The sequence below is a fragment of the Dermacentor albipictus genome, chromosome 9, assembly GCF_038994185.2.
Source record: "Dermacentor albipictus isolate Rhodes 1998 colony chromosome 9, USDA_Dalb.pri_finalv2, whole genome shotgun sequence".
Taxonomy (NCBI): Eukaryota; Metazoa; Arthropoda; class Arachnida; order Ixodida; family Ixodidae; genus Dermacentor; species Dermacentor albipictus.
The window spans coordinates 7,589,581-7,607,590 of NC_091829.1; the positions used below are offsets into that span (position 1 = coordinate 7,589,581).

At 41.9% G+C, this 18,010-nt stretch overlaps 1 protein-coding gene across 2 annotated transcripts in view; it reads left to right on the forward strand.

Annotated features, from left to right (window-relative positions):
• Nucleotides 1–16,685, forward strand: part of LOC135906130 (receptor-type tyrosine-protein phosphatase alpha-like) — a 396,239-nt gene extending 379,554 nt beyond the window's left edge. For both annotated transcript variants that reach the window (XM_070525329.1, XM_070525330.1), the window contains exons 26-29: nucleotides 2,292–2,417; nucleotides 6,355–6,515; nucleotides 7,404–7,539; nucleotides 14,733–16,685. In XM_070525329.1, the coding sequence (XP_070381430.1) occupies nucleotides 2,292–2,417; nucleotides 6,355–6,515; nucleotides 7,404–7,539; nucleotides 14,733–14,816 (507 nt within the window). In that variant the 3' untranslated portion in view covers nucleotides 14,817–16,685. The remainder of the gene's footprint in view (nucleotides 1–2,291; nucleotides 2,418–6,354; nucleotides 6,516–7,403; nucleotides 7,540–14,732) is intronic.
• Nucleotides 16,686–18,010: the final 1,325 nt, after the last annotated feature.

Consider the following 18,010-nt stretch of genomic DNA (forward strand, 5'->3'; position numbering starts at 1 on the left):
TGTATTCTCATCACCAGACCTAATCTTTGCCATCCTCGGCTGAATTTTTTTTCTCTTGACACCCATTCTATATTCGAATAGACTACAGGTTATGCATGACATGCCTGCACAGCTGCCCTTCTTTCTTTTAATATCAGTTAGAATATCGGCTACCTAGCCTGTTCCCTTATCTATACTGCTGTCTTCCTATTTCTTAACATTACACCTATTATTTTTCTTTCCACTGTATGTTGTCTGGCCCTTAACAATTTTTCATTGTACTGCAAGTTTCAGCCAATATGTACATGCAACGATATGCATGTGTGTGATGCCCACATGTCTGTTCTGTTTCTTGTTCGTTTATTTACTAATTTTTTTCAGCAAGACTATATCGTAAAAACTTGCATATAATACGAACCCGCATATAGTACGAGGTGAAATTTTTGGGACGCGAAATGGGAAAAAAAGTTTTATCCGCGTATAATACGAGTTAGGAAAACTCAAGGAAAACATTTATTTAAATTGCACTCTGCACTTCAATCGCTGTCTTCCTCACCTATGCTCGCTTCAGATAGTTCCTTGTCGGACATATCTTCTCAGAGGTACTTATTCTTTGTGCCATCGAGCACGTTCGCGATGCCGCACTTTTTGAATGCGCGATGCACAAGGTCCTCTGGTATGCTGGCCCATGTGTCCGCAATCCACTTGCGTAGCATGGCTGGCGAAGCTTGCTTCAGTTGCTCGGTCAGCGTCACTGCAAGCTCACATGAACGCATCCAATCTGTGTAACACCGCTTCACCGCGTCCTTGAACGGGTTGTTCACGCAAACATCTAAAGGCTGCAGCTAAGACGTCATCCTACCCGGGATAACGACGAGTTCAGTGCTGTATTCGCGCAACAGCCTCTTCACTGAGTCGGCCAAACAAAATGCATCCAGCACGAGGATGGACGGGAACGACAACAGTGCGCCAGGCCGCCTACACCAGATGGACTTTATCCAGTCGAGTACAATATTCTCGTTCATCCATCCTTTCTCATGGCATCTCACGACCACATTTTTTGGCAGCTCCTCACCTTTAGGCACTGTCTTGCACTTGAAGACGACATAAGGCGGGAGCTTGTGTCCAGCTGCCATGCATGACAACATGATGGTAACTCGCATTTTCTCGTTGCCAGTAGGCTGGACATAAACTTGATTAGAGCCCTACTCGTGCATGATGACGTGCGATGGCATGTCCAGTTAAACTGGCATTTGATCAGCATTGCTGATTTGCCCTAGCTGGAAGTTCTTGGACTTGCGCAGCAAAATAACATGGCGCTGGAAAGCCACAAGCTACTCTTTGAACAATTCTGGCAGCTTTTGCGAAATCGAAGTTCGGTGGCGTAAGGAAAATCAAGCACGGCACATGTAGCAATAAATCCAGTGCTTGCTCGTTTTGAAGGCGGAGCTCGGTAGCCCTTTTTCTCTTGCAAGCTCCTTAGCTTTTGCCTGCATAAGCTCCACGCTCACAGTCAAACTCCATCAGGGTGAGTTTGATTTCCGGGAATGTCCCACTCTTCGGGTTGCAAAAGCTTCTTCGCATTCCGCTGCATGCCAAAAGGGCTTCCTTCTGTTGACGCCATCCGCGAATTCTTCCCTCGTTGACGCCAAACTACCTCCCGGCCACGCTGTTGCAGATGTCCTTTGCGGCTAAAATAACCTTTCTCTTTAAAGCAGCCAAGTACCGTTTTCGTGGTCCGGACATCTTGGTCCTTCAGTGCGTAATAAAAAAGATGCACTTCGCGAAGCGTGGTTTGCACGTGTGCTGCCAAGGTGCGCACTCAACAATAAAGAAACGATGTTGTAGTCATGTTGCAATAACGAAACCAAGCCGTAGCCATGCAGCAGTAAGGAAGCCAAGCCATAGCCACGCAGCAATAATGAAGTCAAGCCATTGCCATGCAGCAATAATGAAGCCAAACCTTTTAGCCCAAATTTCTTACCTAAATTTTTGTTCGGATCCACATATAGTATGAGACGAAAATTTGGGACGCTAATAATAGGAAAAAAAACTCATATTATACGCGAGTTTTTATGGTATATAGCTAGTGCCCTTCTAGCAAAGTTATCACAGTCGGCTCTGGTCACGTAGTGCATGTCTTGTTTTGTTCTTGTTGAATTTGTACTTTATCAACATACCATCAAATTAATAGAGCTTCATGTTCTTGGCAGTGTCAATTTCTGTCTTTGGTTCACATAGGTACATGGTTTTGTCAACGGCAATCAGTGTAAGTGAGCTCCTAATTTGTATTTTCCCTCAACTGCACACAGACCAAATGCCAGCAGTACTGGCCCTCTGATGGAGAGCTCATGTGCGACTATGTCAAAGTCAAGTTTGTTTCGCAAGACATTGGCAACCACTTCATCAAACGCGAGTTTGACGTCATCAATGTGAAGGTAACCACCGTCCTGCTTGCTTGACTGCTTGTCCTTAATTATGTGCACCCACATAGTGATCTAGCATTGTGGACTGTGCAGAGATGATATGATGTTCAATAGAAGTTATACAATTTTTTTACACTGCTGAGGGGGCCCAGAACCACCCCTCGAGCTTGGTGAAAGAACAGAGTCCACAGGTAGCATGCACTGCTGTGGACATCTCAGCCAAATCTTGCAGTCGTGCATCGTGCATGGATATCGCAAGCGGAGCGCGAAGTTACTTTTCTCTCAGATGCTCTCTTTTCAACAAAGGCCTCCCAGACAGCACAATGACATCCGCAGGTCATCCTCGGGACATACAATTGAGTATGTTTGGATGTCCTCAGGATATCCCCGTGTGAGCCTCAAAACACCCCTATCAAGTCCTGTTGTGCAGCCTCAGCACATACTCAGGACATCCTCAGAAGAGCATTCAAGGATCATTTCAGTATGCATTGAGAACATTTTAAAGACCTAGGCATTCGCTGCGCCCATTAAAAATCCGTGATTTTGTTAACTAAAGTAAGCTGTTTTCCATCCACTAAGTGAGAAATTCAGGCTTAAAACTATAGTATGCACTTACTAATTGGGCATAATTTTGAGCCCTGTTGCACAGGGCCACACGGAATGAAAAGGTAGACCCATAGTGATCTACACAAAACCATTTTATTAATTTTACTTAGTAACCGTGCATGTTGCACTGACAAGATAGGTTGAAAGAAGCGTGATAAAGCCGGGGGAATTCTCCGCTTGAAATGTCTTTATCCAAAAACACTGAAGTGCAAGAGCCCATAGGAGACACTGAAAAATAATAAACAGTACATCATCCAAAACAATTTACATTCAATTACAAAGAAATGACAAACGAAAGAGTTTATGCCACGTACATGGAAGCACTGAAGCACAGAACTAGTGCATGAAGCACCAAAGCAGTTGACTACTAATGATCGAATGTTGCTCGACAAAATCAATCCAGTCAATGTGTTTATTTTTTTTTCATAATGAATACTTTTAATTTTCTTAGCTGTGACATGATTTAGAAAATTATGAAGTACAGTCGAACTCAGCTATATCGAACTTGCAACAAGACGCCTATCAGTTCGATATAAAGCATACGTCGATATAAGCCACCTAAATAATTGCATGCCATAAAAGCACATACCATTTATAATACCACTTTATTGATGAAACTAGCTTAGTTTACATGAAATAGTCCTGCATTTTCTTCTTCTTGGGCAATTTCGTTGCCTGCAACGCACGCACTTCGCCACATTGTCTAAGGAGTCGGAGTAGCTGAGGCCACAACCTTCGGCATTCACGCAGAAGCACCGGACTAGTGCAAGTGCACCAATAATTTCGGAGGATGTGAGCAAAGGGCCATCGCTGCTTTCCTCATTGTGCCCACTTTCATTTGTGCTCAGTACAATGTCAGCAATGTAGTCCTCGTTTTTGGGCTCTCCCGTGGTCGCGACACCATCATCTGCACTCACAAACTCGTCCACCATTGATTCTTCAACAGCTTCTGGAAATTCTGACAGCTCACTCCAAACTTCGGCAACACTGGCAACAGCTTTGTCGCTCTCATCAGAATTTACAATCATCGCCAGGCACACATTAACCGGCACGTCTGAAGCACTGATGAACCACTTGTACACGGCCGTGCGTACACGTCGGCTGCATCGCTAGTTTGTCCGCTTTAGCCCTAATTTCCCCCTTCAACATCGTGCTGAGAGTGCTCCTCGGAATGTTGCACGCTGCGGGGTCATTCGACTTCTCACCGCGATGACCCGATATTTGATTTCAAACTTCATGGGGAAAAGCTAATTCTGCCACTTCATCATGGCAACACTGCAGGAGAAGGCCCACAAGGCGCAAACACAATGAACCAGAAAAGAAAAACAGCGAGACAACTCGCACTTGTGCCATCTTGCAGGATGAGAGCACAAGAGCTTCTGATTGGCTGTCTGACCAAGTTCTGCGGGCGGGCCAGGATAATTTTTTGCAGTGGGGTGTCGACAGCTCGTCCGACTCAGCACGGTCACAGTAGGGAGAACGGTTGGATGGGGCCATGCCGCGACGAGGGAAAGCCAACTTTTGGGGGCACTTTTGCGCTGTTTATCATTCGATATATCGGGAGTCGTTGCTATTTCTGTTCGATGTAAGCATAATTTTTGCTCTATATACTCATTGTAACTATGGCGTGTTCAGAAATCGTTCAATATACAGAATAATTCGATGTAAACTGGTTCGATATAGTCGGGTTCGACTGTATGTAATTGATGAAGGTTCTGTCTAAGCTGTTTGCTAAGTGAAAACATGTGCTTATGCATCTGTTTCTTCCCCATTCAAATCTGTGTTCCACTTTCTGCCACCCTGAAAAATATGAGAGAGACTTACCGCTGTCTACTGCCATGTTTTTCTTCAATGTTACACTTGGCTTGGACTGGCTTGGTTTGACCTTTCAAATCGAAAGTGCCAATGTGCCAGTCACGAAGGTGGCAGCAAGGAAAGAAAATGGGGTGTCTTGGTCACTGACATCGCGGGATGCCTTGCTGGTTCGCTCTTTCATTGCCAACCAAAAATGCTATTGCCCACAGGTGCTCAAAACAATACAAGTTGCAAAAATGGTTGAATCAAAAACAATAGTGAGGTATCAAGAGCAGTTGATCAACGTTTAACTCTATGAAAAAAATAAATCAGAATGAAGCTCCATGGCATAGTAATGATGTCACATGAAGTATAGCACCTATATAATTATTATTTCATTCCCAAAACAAGGCAGAATGGAACTACCTTCTGGCATCCATCGCTGCCATTATCGACACTAAATTCAGAAGTGCCATTGAAGATTACTTACTTTGTTAACTTGTATTGTCATAAATTGTATTATTGCACACTTGTATATGTATTAACCACTCCTTTCTGTAATGCCCTCAGGCTCTGAAAGTATTTGTAATAAATAAATAAGTTTTCGTTCATCAACCGAAACAACCGCAAAAATTTGAATTTCAGGGTTTCTTGTAACATAAAGCCAAATACCTTCAAAATGTCCTGTAGTGGATGTTCCTTGGACAGGCAGACATCCTTAATAAGTTCTGCAACAGATGTTCTCAGGATGAAATCGTGAATGTCATCCTGAGGACCTGCAGAGGACGTTGTAAAAACTGTGAGGATGTTTGTACCATTTGAGGATGTCCTACGGACGTCGAGTGTTGTCTGGGCTGCTTCTGGCTCATTGCTGGATTTTTTATATTGTAATATAGTGGGTTCTCATACGTGGCTGGTATTGGCCAATAGCTGACATCGATCAAGAAGGGTACTTGGATCAGTGCACTTCTTCCTACTGTTACTGTGTATATTTATTGACGTAGTTTAATAAACAGGCTGAAGTAAGTGAATATATGCTTTCGAATTTTGATGATAATTACACACTTCCAAAAGAAGCTGAGTATTGTCTGCTCACGCTCGGCCACGGCCGACCATGTAGGAATTAAACTTCGACCACTCTACTTATTGGTTTCGTAGCCACTAGGTTTCGCTAATTTCGAGTGCTCTTGAATACTCAACTAGCATCAAACCACACAAAGCTTAAGGTCAGATGACACACACGCTTGCCACGTGCACTCACTCCTGATCCGTCCTGGTGAGGCACCTTTGCAGGCTTTGCTTTGTAATGATTGAGCTATTCATAGCACTTCAACATGCACAAATTTAATGTGGATACTATCATAAGGTGATTGTATCAGTTTCGTTGCTGGTCCTTCATCTCTTTTAGAACTGTTTTTTGCATTAACAAACCAACTAGCCCCAAAATACGTTCACATGTGTAAGTAGCACTTGAAGAAGTTACACTGATATGGGGTTCCAGACAATGAGCTTAGAGCTGGGAAATACCATCACACTTTCTTCCTTGCAGTCTGGGGACAGCCATCAGACAACACAATTCCAGTACCTGGGCTGGGTTGGGCAGCCGGTCATAGATGCTGATAGCACAGCAAGCATCATTGCCCTCATAGAGTGTGCCCAGCAGTGCCAAGCACTGCATCCAAGTGGTGGCCCTGTCACAGTACACTGCAGGTATGTCACACATACTGACTGTTCTTGTTTGCTCACCTCACGTTGCTTTCCTTGACTTGTAGGCTGGAGGTCGTATAAGTAGGAGCACCAGGCATAAGTGGCTCTTCTTGCTCTGAGATTTTGCACAGGAATGGCATTTTTAATTTTGGTTAGAGCGAAATATATGCTTTGCCCCAGGAATGACAGATAATGGCATCAAAGTTATTCAAATCAAAAAATTTTTATTTTTGTCATTTACAAGCAAGGAGAGCTAAGGATCAAGTACAGAACCTTTACTGTACTCTGAACGTTATTTTTGGAAATTTTAGCCAGTCTAATAAACTTGTATATTAGTTCTTAATTAATATGTATTCTCTACGATGTATGAATAGCCTTATATATAAGATGTTCTAAAAGCAGCCTATAGCTTTCTTGTACCATATTACAAACAGTTATGGGCCTTTCAAGCGCTATGTTCTAGTATAAACTATTGTAGGTGGTCGTTATCTGCGAACATTTGGTCACCATTTATTGTGGTATTATATAGTGTGAGCCACAGAGAAGCCCAACATTGTATGGGCTGCTCATTTTGTCTTCATTAGTGGTGCAGCTGACTGTAATGCTACTATACTATATACTGTTAGAAGATGCAAGCAGACTACACATGTATCAAATGTGTCAGCAGATACTGAAAGCTAGGGCCAATCTTATCATTCTTTCATCATTTTATCATTCATTCTTGAATACACAGAAAAGAGAACTTGGAGTTCTGCGAGTGTAACTTCCCTTTTCTCTGTGTTCACAACAGCTTGATCGATGATGGAATGTGCATCAATGCTATTATTGCATAACATTACAGGGGTGGGTGGCTTTCTGTGCTTGACTGTTTGCTCTTATCCCACTTTGCAGTGGCGGTGGCGACAGGAGTAGCGTGTTTGTGACGCTGAGTGTCCTGATTCAGCAGCTGAAAGCTGAGGAAAGGGTGGATGTTTTTCAAGCAGCACGTTACACTCGTTCCCAAAGGCACTGTATGTTGCAGACGCCTGTAAGTCTGGTTTTTCGTAATTAAGAAGGCCTTTCAATTTAAAATCTGAATTCACATGATTTGCTATTTCTAACAAGACTCTCAGCAGCTAGTACGTACTTCCTTGCCACAGTATATTGTACAACTTTCCAAAGGCACGGTCTGTTAATACAGTGTCTGCGTTTCTATCCTAACCACTTTAAAAGCAGATTCTGCACAGCCTTCTTTTCGCTCGTGTTTCTCAACACAATCACCTCTTGCGGCCTACATTATTAGATAAATGCTTGGCTTCCTTGCTTGCCTGGTTCGGTTGAAAAAGAAAAACCACTCTGGTATGTGCACCTAATTGTCAGATAATTGAGCTGCCACAGAAACACAGATTTGTTTCGCCTTCTGTCAGCAGCTAAAAGTGCCTAAGGACTGAGCAAGCAAATTATGCCAAGTGTTTTGTTGAATTATGCAGGTCTAGAAATTCCATTTGATTGCAAAATGTGAGCAAAAACAAAGCAGATGTAACTGTGGAAACTAGGGATGCGCGAATACAAAACAGTAGATTTTGAATCGAATATCGAATCAAATAGAGAAAAACAGAAGCCAAATATAGAATGAAATACCAAAAAATTTAACACAATCTTTTATGCTTCCAAATTACGTTCAAGAAACATGGTGCTGCACATGTCCAGAAGGCTAATTACATTACTTAAAAAGAATCTTGCTAGCTGCCATAAACTTGGGTACCTATGAATCGAAATGTAAGTATGCTCTGCTCTTATTAAATGGTACACCAAATTACTATGTGAGCACGTTACTATGTTAACTGAGTTAACAACTCAGTTCATATACGAATGTCTGGAAAATATTTTTTATCGATAGAACAGCAGCAGATCAACTATTTACACGATCTGACCTCTCTCTCTCTGTCTCTCTCTCTCTCTCTGTGTGTGCGTGCGTGCGTGCACGTGCGCGCGCGCATATATTTGTATTGCGAATTACTATTACAACAAATTAAATAGCCTGGAATTGCTTCTGTCAGTTATATATATATTTAGCAGACAGGGACCTATTTATGAATCACACATGGTGAACCATGGGGGCCTGAAAAATTATTTGAATTTGCATTTATCTCTTGCAGCTATATAAAATCTCAATATGATACAGGGACAAAAGGCAATGAGTGCACCACAGTGGTCCTGGATCCTATCCAGTAGCTGCAGTACAGTGCACATAAAAAATGCACATTTTGCTACAAAGAAGTTGAATAATTCAACAAAGAATTGTACTCGTTTAAGTCTACAGCATAAATGTATTTCTAGTCTAGGTAATAGTATTGTTGAAGTTATACACAGTTGCATACAATCAATATGAATTACTTGCGATATTAAAATAAATATATTGACTCGCCATCCTGGCCCTGCGACAGTGGACATTATGACAGTGGACATCTTTCCACTAGATTTGATATATATTGAGTTCACAGTTCTTCCAGGGCAACAGGATAAATTCTTTATTCACAAAACACATTCATAAAGCTCCAGATAGCTTACATGCATAATTTACTACGAATGTCATAATTAGTCCCCTATCTTTGAAGTTTAGCTACATATTGCCTGTAACGCGCCCTTTATTTTCGCCGAATATAAACAAGATATCTTGTGTAGTCGACCGAGGACATTGCTGAAACTAAGACTGGACGCGTTATGATGCCTGAAGATAGGGAACGAAAAATTACGACTCAGTAATTTTTTTCCCAGGAACGTAAAAATTTTATCGCACATTGCAATTACCATGTCCCCCCTCCCTTTTCCACAAAATATAAACCTGTTGTAAACTACAGCTATGTCGGAACACTACGAAGCATAGCTAATATTGGCCGTATCACGCACTTTAACACTGCAACATCAAGGACAGCACATTCCTGTGAACAAAGAACATAAATTCCTAGGTTTCATACTCAATTCAAAACTAAGTTTAATCCCCTACATCATATACCTCAAGGCCAACTGCCTGAAAACAATGAACATACTGAAAATTCTCTCGCACACAAACTGGGGCAGTGACAGAAGATGCTTATTGAATCTCTACAGGAGTCTTGTATGATTGCGTCTCAACTACAGTGCTGTGGTGTATCAATCTGCTACACCGAGTGCCCTGAAAATGCTTGATCCAGTTCATCATTTAGGAATGCGCCTCGCTACAGGAGCTTTCAGAACTAGCCCTGTACGAAGTCCCTATGTAGAGCCCAATGAGTAGTCACTCAACCTGCAGAGGCTGTTGTCTAGTTTCATGTATTTTCTGAAAGCACGCTCTAACCCTGAACATCCTTGTAACACAACCGTAAACAGTACGACTTGTGCCACACTTTTCCACTGTTGTCCAGCGGTGAGAGAACCTTTCTTGCTGCGTGTGAGGAACCTATCCTTCTCAGAATCGGGCTGTTTGCACCCGGAAAGAAGCATCTTTACAGCTGAGGCCTATGCACTCTTGTCAGCTGTACAGCACTTCAAGGAAACATAATTAGAAAAAGGAATAATATTTACAGATTCACCGAGCATCGTCAGAGCCTTAATCTTTCTACAAAAGAATAAAAATCCTCTTTTTACTGAACTTTATGCAATCCTCTACCCTTTGTACGCATCTCAACAGCATACCACATTATGCTGGGTACCTGGCCACAGAGGCATCGAGGGTAAAATTTGGAGGATGCTTAAGAGGAAGCTTTAGCTCAGGTGCTCCTGTATAAATACATGTAAAAGGATAACTTGTTTTTCTCGGCAACCACTGCACCAAATTTGGCGAGGTTTGTTGCATTTAAAAGAAAAACTTAAAATCTAGTGACTGTTGGTTTTGAACTTTTGATTTAGGTCGCCAATTTTTTAATTAAAAATTGGCAAAAATTGAAAATTTTCGGAGAATGTAACTATCAAGTTTACAACTCGACTGTAACTAAACAAGGAAAAACCATATCACAATTCTGTGAGTTGCTTCTGATAGTACATCTATAGCAGACAAAATTGATATCTTACATATTAACCTAGAAAAATTCAGTAATATTGAAATACATATTTTGTAAAATCCTTGTAAACAGTGTAACAAATTCACGTAAGATATAAGTTGACATCACGAATTTGTCCGATTTGAATGATCTAATGGATGCCATTTACAGAACCGCAATATCTGTTCTTGATGCAGAGCTATTTTAAAATTCGTACGTCTATGTTTATTGAACTTTCCAATTTCCGAAAAATTTTTTCACAAAATTCAGGCCCTACATCGAAATTCCACTTCCAACAGTCACTAGAGTTAAATTTCTCTGAAATGCAACAAATTTCATTAAACCGGTCCAGGGGTTATCTCAGAAAAGCGTTTTTGCATTTTATATGTATTTGAATAGGTCGCGTCGGAGTTGGGCCCGAGCTAAAGCTTCCTCTTAAGCTTCACCTTTAAGAGTAAAATGCGATAACGTTCAAAGACCCCTGACTGCTTTTCATGCTTTCCAGCAACTGCAGCTTATGTAACTGTAACGTTTACCGGGAAACGCTGACTGCGAACGCTATGCACGAAGGCGAGCTTTCTGGTAGAAACGCAGCCTCTTGTGTGGGTCGATCTCTTGTTAGTGTTTCACACTTTTAATGTTTCAGTCTGGGAAGAGATAACATAAAGGACATGCACTGTCGGTGTTTTTTCCATTAAATTTGTTTGTGGGCTGCCGTTCTCAAAATTCCAAGGAATAACTTTGTAAATTATGAAAGACAAGGTGTGAGCAACTTTAGTGGTAGAGAAGTGGTTGGGCATCTGTGGCTCCGAATTTGGTGCAAAGTTCTTTTTGTCATGGCGACGTCCGACGCTGGACGCTGACGCCAATGCCGACACCAGATTTTCTGCAACACAGGCTCCTTAACGCTGTCGTATTAATATGCTTGCCAACAGCATAGTCACAACATTAACTACAAAACCAAATAGTTCTTCCATAGCCATACCTGTTGTAGAAAGCCCTTGATACTCAAACTGAAAGGCCATTGGCAATATATATGGGACACTGAAATTCTTAATAAACTTCACCTTATTAAGGAAAATGTAGGGAACTGGCCATTAATAACTAAGGTACGACAGACTGAGGTTACTTACTGCTGCCTTAGGGTAAATTAAGGCGTTTTACGTGCCAAAACCACTTTGTGATTATGAGGCACGCCATAGTGGAGGACTCTGGAAATTTCGACCACCTGGGGTTCTTTAACGTGCACCTAAATCTAAGTACACGGGTGTTTTCTCATTTCGCCCCGATCTAAATGCGGCCGCCGTGGCCAGGATTCGATCCCGCGACCTCGTGCTCAGCAGCCCAACACCACTGCTGCCTTAGGATAAGTCATACTTATGGCACTCACTCTTACCTATTAACCAGTGATGATCCTCCTGTCTGCAATAAATGTGGTGAGATGCTTACGGTCCTTCACGTCTTGTTAGAGTGTTGAGAAATAGAAGCTCAACGAAAAAAGTACTTTTCCTCGTCATACAGGCATCAGATTCCCATCCACCTCGCAATGTTTTTTGGCATTGAACCACTATTTGACAATAGGTCAGTTTTAACGTTTTTGCGGGGTGTTGGCACATTGCATGTCATCAGACCAAGGTATACGTAGCACATCCTCTCACTAAAGGCTGCTGCTGCGATAGCATTTTTGGAAAGCACATGCCTCCCAGCCCTTGCGTTCAAGGGCTCACGTTGAGGTACTAGTGCTACTGTTACCCACTTGTTCAGTACATAACCCCCTCGTAAGAGAACTTTTATCTTCATGGCATACACCACTAATCATTATCATTGTTTTAATACTTATACATTTTACGCACTTTACGGTGACTAATTTTAGGCCTCTCTACAGCCAAGTTACATGTACCATCATATGTTGATTCACAATCCTGACGTTAGTCATCTTCTACCATTGGCCCTTCATTTGTTATCTTTTGCTTGGTGCTCCTTAGCCATATCTGGCCCTTGCGGAAATAAAATCCATAGATCATCATCATCCGGTCGACCTGGACGAACCCTATACTGATATATATCGCGCATCATGGGAACGTTGCACATGTCAAGGCACCGACCACAGCCGAGTCATTCACTGTGGATGCCGATGATTAAAAAAATCTAATATTCAAGAAATCAAATGCGAGATACTCAATTCGCGAATCGATTTCTTGGAACGTTCACTATTCGATTTGAAATAGAATGCTTGAGTATTCGTACATCCCTAGTGGAAACATCTTGTAAAGTTGTGAGAAGAAAAATGCAGGATGCTGTTCAGTTGAACAGCTAAGTACCACACAATCTTTGCAAACTGTTAAAAAATGTCTGGGGCTGCCATGTGACTCTTGATGATCACTGCCAATACGATTGAATAATAAGCCTATGATAGTGCATTTCTATTCTACAATAATGACACTACAATAGACATAGCTGGAAATCCTATGACATGAGGCGTGCACCTCAGGGTTGCTCTCAGGTTGGTATCAAAACTTATGGAGTTGAACACTGATGCATCGAGGCATTTTGCTGGGAAATCTTTGCTATCCAAAGTTTGCTCACTGTCCTGGCCCTGATAGCATCGATTTACATTAGCAATCCCTTTTCCATAGCAGCTAAATTACAGTGAACTCCCATTAAGACAAACTATAAGGGATTGTGAAAACCTCTTTATCTTTCAGAAATGATAAAGAAATAATAATAATAATATTTGGGGTTTTACGTGCCAAAACCACTTTCTGATTATGAGGCTAGCCGTAGTGGAGGACTCCGGAAATTTTGACCACCTGGGGTTCTTTAACGTGCACCTAAATCTAAGCACACGGGTGTTTTCGCATTTCGCCCCCATCGAAATGCGGCCGCCGTGGCCGGGATTTGATCCCGCGACCTCGTGCTCAGCAGCCCAACACCATAGCCACTGAGCAACCACGGCGGGTTGATAAAGAAAGCTCAATGCATTATTCCTGGGTCACAAAAATATCTGTGACACAAAACTATAAGTGAAACAGCATTAATAACAGAATGCAAATGTAAAAAGAGAATTTGTAGGATTTGTATGATGCAAAGCAGCGCTTTATGCGCTCTTCAGCTTTGTGGCACTGTCACAAAAGCTGACATTTCACTTAGCTTGCTCAAAACTCTTTACTTTCTTTATATCTTTGAAAAAGATGCACCAGGGGAGCCGGCGCATTATCAGATGCCATCAGGTGTGAAGGCTGCATGCTTGGCAGTGCCCTCATTGGCCTGCTGAAGCACTTCAAGGACCTCCTCAATGGCAGTTTTCAGTGTCATCCCTGCAGGCTTCCATGTCATCATCGTTGCTAGCATAGCTGTTCGGGTTCACAGAAAGATCATTTTTCTTTTATTCAGCTAGCAAAGTCACCTCCTCCAAGTCTCCCGGTTTGGGCCTAATGCTGAGTCAAGTTCAGCTTAACCAAATTAGCTATTCATGTTAAGCATACTTTTTTTTTTGTATTGGGCCCATGTTAAACCAACCAAATGTTCTCACACTTCCCGAAAATTCAGCTTAACTGGTTTATCTTAGTGGGAATGCATCATGGTTGGTTTGTAAATTATATTTGTTAAGTGTACTTGTTGCTCAGGTAATCAGCCCCCATTTCTTTACACAATCTTTACAGTTAGTGTATAATGTTTTCACCTGGCTCCACAAGTAATAAAGCTCCTAGTATATTATATAAGTATACTGGTTGATCCCAATCGGTCATAACTGGGTTATCGTATAGCATGTTGTGGGTGCAATATGCCAACCAAGGATAAATATGTTTGAGCTCACAGCCATTTCATAATGATTTGAATCAATTCACTTTAGTTGCTTAGTGGCTCTGGCATTCTGTTGCTGCTGAGCACAGAGCTGTGGGTTTGATTCCCAGCCATAGCAGCCACATCCTGAATACAGAAACAGTCGTGTTCCATGCTTTGGGCGTTCATTAAAGAACCACAGGTCGTATACATACAACCAGTCTCCAACTATGGTGTCTCTTGTAGCTGGTGAGCTGTTTTCAGACACAAAGCTTGTGACACAAAACAATAAACTGCATAGTTTATTTAACAACTATAACCAACAACGTTCATATTGTAGGTCACTCATAATTACACAAAAATGAAGTGAATGAATATTAATATAATTTTTTACTCCTGGTTTCTTCATCATGAGTCATCTTCTGTGCCTTTTTTTCAGAACCAATACGAGTTTCTCTACCGTGGTCTGCTGACCTACATCGAGTCGCACAACCTTTGCAACATGGGCGACACCCAACTATGAGGGCTACACATGCTAGGATGTTCCAAGGTCCACCTTCACCACGAGGCACGCACGAGCAACTGCGACTGTGAGCCACACGTGCATGCGCCTCGGCCAAAGGGCATGCCCCTGCCTCGGCATTGAAGTCCACTCCCTACCAGCCGGACTGGTGGGAAGAAAGGAAGGTGGCTTTTTTATTTGTTGTTAACTGCTGACAAGCAAGATGTGTGCGTTACACTCTATGTATTTGACAGGAACTCGAGAGTGCGCATTTGGTACAATGACTGAAGCAAAAGTGAAAATGGCCAACCTGGCTTGTTCATAAGCCTGTGAAACAGTGCGAGCAATGACATGCAGCACACAAGTTTCTCCAGCACTCATAAAATTATGAGTACAGGGGACACTGCCATGCAAGAAGAGAACGAAGGCAGTGCCCTTGCTGAGAGGCTTTACAGGTTCTTTTTTCTTCTGTAACACCTCCTGAAACAAAACCCGAGGACACTGCAAGACTTCAGCAAGATCTGGGAGAGTGTGCTTGGGGGAGGTTATTTCTTTTGGAAGAAGCATGCAGAAGATGCCATCACTTACGAGCTGCCTTTCTTTTGTGGGAGAAGTCTGCCAGTCGTCCGTTTTTGAAGTGATCCCTCGCAGGTGGAGTGATTTATGAGTGGGTGTTGTGATAGCCATCTGTTTGCAGTACAGCCATGAAGGGAGTCACTGAAGCCACCTGAAACTCTGCTGCCTACAGGAAGAGTGCTTTTTAAGTGAAATGCTCATGTGCTCGTCTAAGTTTGTATACAAATTGGGGAGACTGCAGTCACACAGGAGGAACAGCACCCATGTTGGCAACACTTAGGAGCAGCATACTTGCAGTGTGTGAGCCTTGTGTGTTTTCATGGCGTCCAAACTGCAGGAGTGCAATGTGGGCATCTTCCATCCAGACTGCTTTAAACAAACTGACAATGCAGTGTTCATGTGGTCCGTAATCGACTTCTCATACCTCTTAGCTGTGTGTGCCCCGAACACTCCGCCTGTGGACCCACATTGAAACATTTACAGTCTAGGTTAACCCTAGTCTAGGTTGCAGGCCTTGGGCTGTAAAGCTTGGGCTAGGTTTCTAGCTGACCTAGTTCAGGTTGTGTTGACTCAGCCTAGGTCAAGCCTTAGGTGATGTTGTCATGAACATCATTCTCTGTTTTCATAGACACTCGCATAATGTTGTACAAGACAAGAAAGGGCAGGTATGAGGAACTGTTTTTGCTACAGGATCCTTGTTACTTCTGTCTCAGTTAATTTTTTTATTCTAATCCAGAACCTGTGTAAGTGTATTTTCTAAAGAGGCAAATTCATGTGTACATGCTTTAGCATGGGCAAATGTCATAAATACGTGTCATGTCAGCCTGTAATTTTCATTACTTTGTTGACGTTTCTGCCTCTCATGGTGTGCTTTTTTTGTTCATTGTCTTGATTACAATTGAAATGCTTCAATTTACTAGTGTTTCTTAGGCTTTTATTGCCTTATTTTCATATTTTCTTATGTGTTTCAAACAAAGGAGCAATTTGCCTGTGGAACAAGTAGAGGTTGCTTTCACATGTGCTCTTTTATGTTTTGTGGCAATTCTCAAATGCTGTCACCCAGCTTATAACATTTCTTCAGAGCTTAAAATGGTTACAAGACCACACTAAATACTGCTGCACAAAGTTATATTACCAATCAGTCACATATAGTCGATGAAATAAAAAAAATAGATGTTTTTGTTGCAGACAGATAAAATTGTTGGTTCTGGTATGATGGTAACTTTTATTGTTATTTTCATGTATATTAGATACCACTACAAATTTTTGTGTCAAGTGTCAGATTCGAGCTTTTGTTTCATCTCTAACTTCCTGCTGTGCTAAATTTGGCTCATATATATGGTAAGGAATTTTGTTGTGGCCACAGTCATCACATTTGCATATAGTATTGCATCAACTCCAGATTTTTTCAGTGCTTGGAGGTCCAGGAGGTATACCTTGCAGAAACATGCATTTTACTGTGAATATACCTTGCAAAAAAACGTGCTTGCTTTTCTGAGCAAACCAAGCATTCCCACACCATGAGCCAGCACAAGCGGACTCTTCAATATCCTGCGGGCAAAGTTGTACTAGTCACATGCTTTTTCAAGATCAACTGTCACTCCTTGCCTCTTGTTGAGGGGTTGTCTCTCGATCTTTGCATTGTTATACATGTTCATGAAGTTTGTACGTTTTGCTGGGAGACAAGCAATGCCATATTTGTTCAGTCGTTGCACTGATTTTCTGTACACGGTATGCATCTGTCTTTTGGTCTAGCAGCCAGCATGTTTTTGTCTGTTCTTGACAACATTGTCTTAGCTTCATGGCTTTTAAAGTAAGTCTCAGTTAGTTTGCACTAAAGACAAAAGCACGTCTTGTCCATGAAATAGTGGTGAGGGCCTGCCAAGTCATGATATGGGCATATGGAGCAAAGCCTGATGGCTTGACAGTAAGCCATCAAATTGTCCTGCAAATCAGCCTATGCTGCTTCTTTCAAGTCTGCTGCCTTGGTCAGCTCTAGGGTGGTGGCTGTGAGCAATCCAAACATTGTAAAAAGAAAGGAAAGGAACATAACGAATTCCACTGTTGTCTGGTTGTTGTTTTGCCATTAGTACTTGACAAGACTCCTCATCGGTAGTGATTACTTTCATTGTTCTAAAGAATGTGTTGTGCCAAGATTTGATTTGCCTCAGGGTACTGGATGCCAGTGAGATATGATATCTCCTTTAGATGCTGTACCTTTGGAAATCCCAGGTCTTCTGCATTGATGTGTAACTTTAAAGAAAAAAGACCTGGAGCATTGTGCATTTGGCTGCTCCAGGAACACAATTAGAGTACTTTTCCCTGCATCCTCACTGGTTTACAGGCAATAACATAGAGAACAGTGCTCTTGAAAAGCCACCAGGTTTCAAGACCTGTAGTAAATGAAGCAATCAATAATAAGAGAGCTTTGTATTTTCTTTATACAGTTATTAGTATTGCTCTTGGCATAACACGTAAGCTCAATTGGCATTTTTATGTGTTGCCACCTACCTGATTATGATTGTCCAGATGAAAGACCAATAAGTTCAACTAGGCTTTATTTGTTTCATCCTCGTTAATGCCAATGCACCTCCAATACATTCAGAATGAAGCAGTTTTTAATTTTACATTGTTAGTAG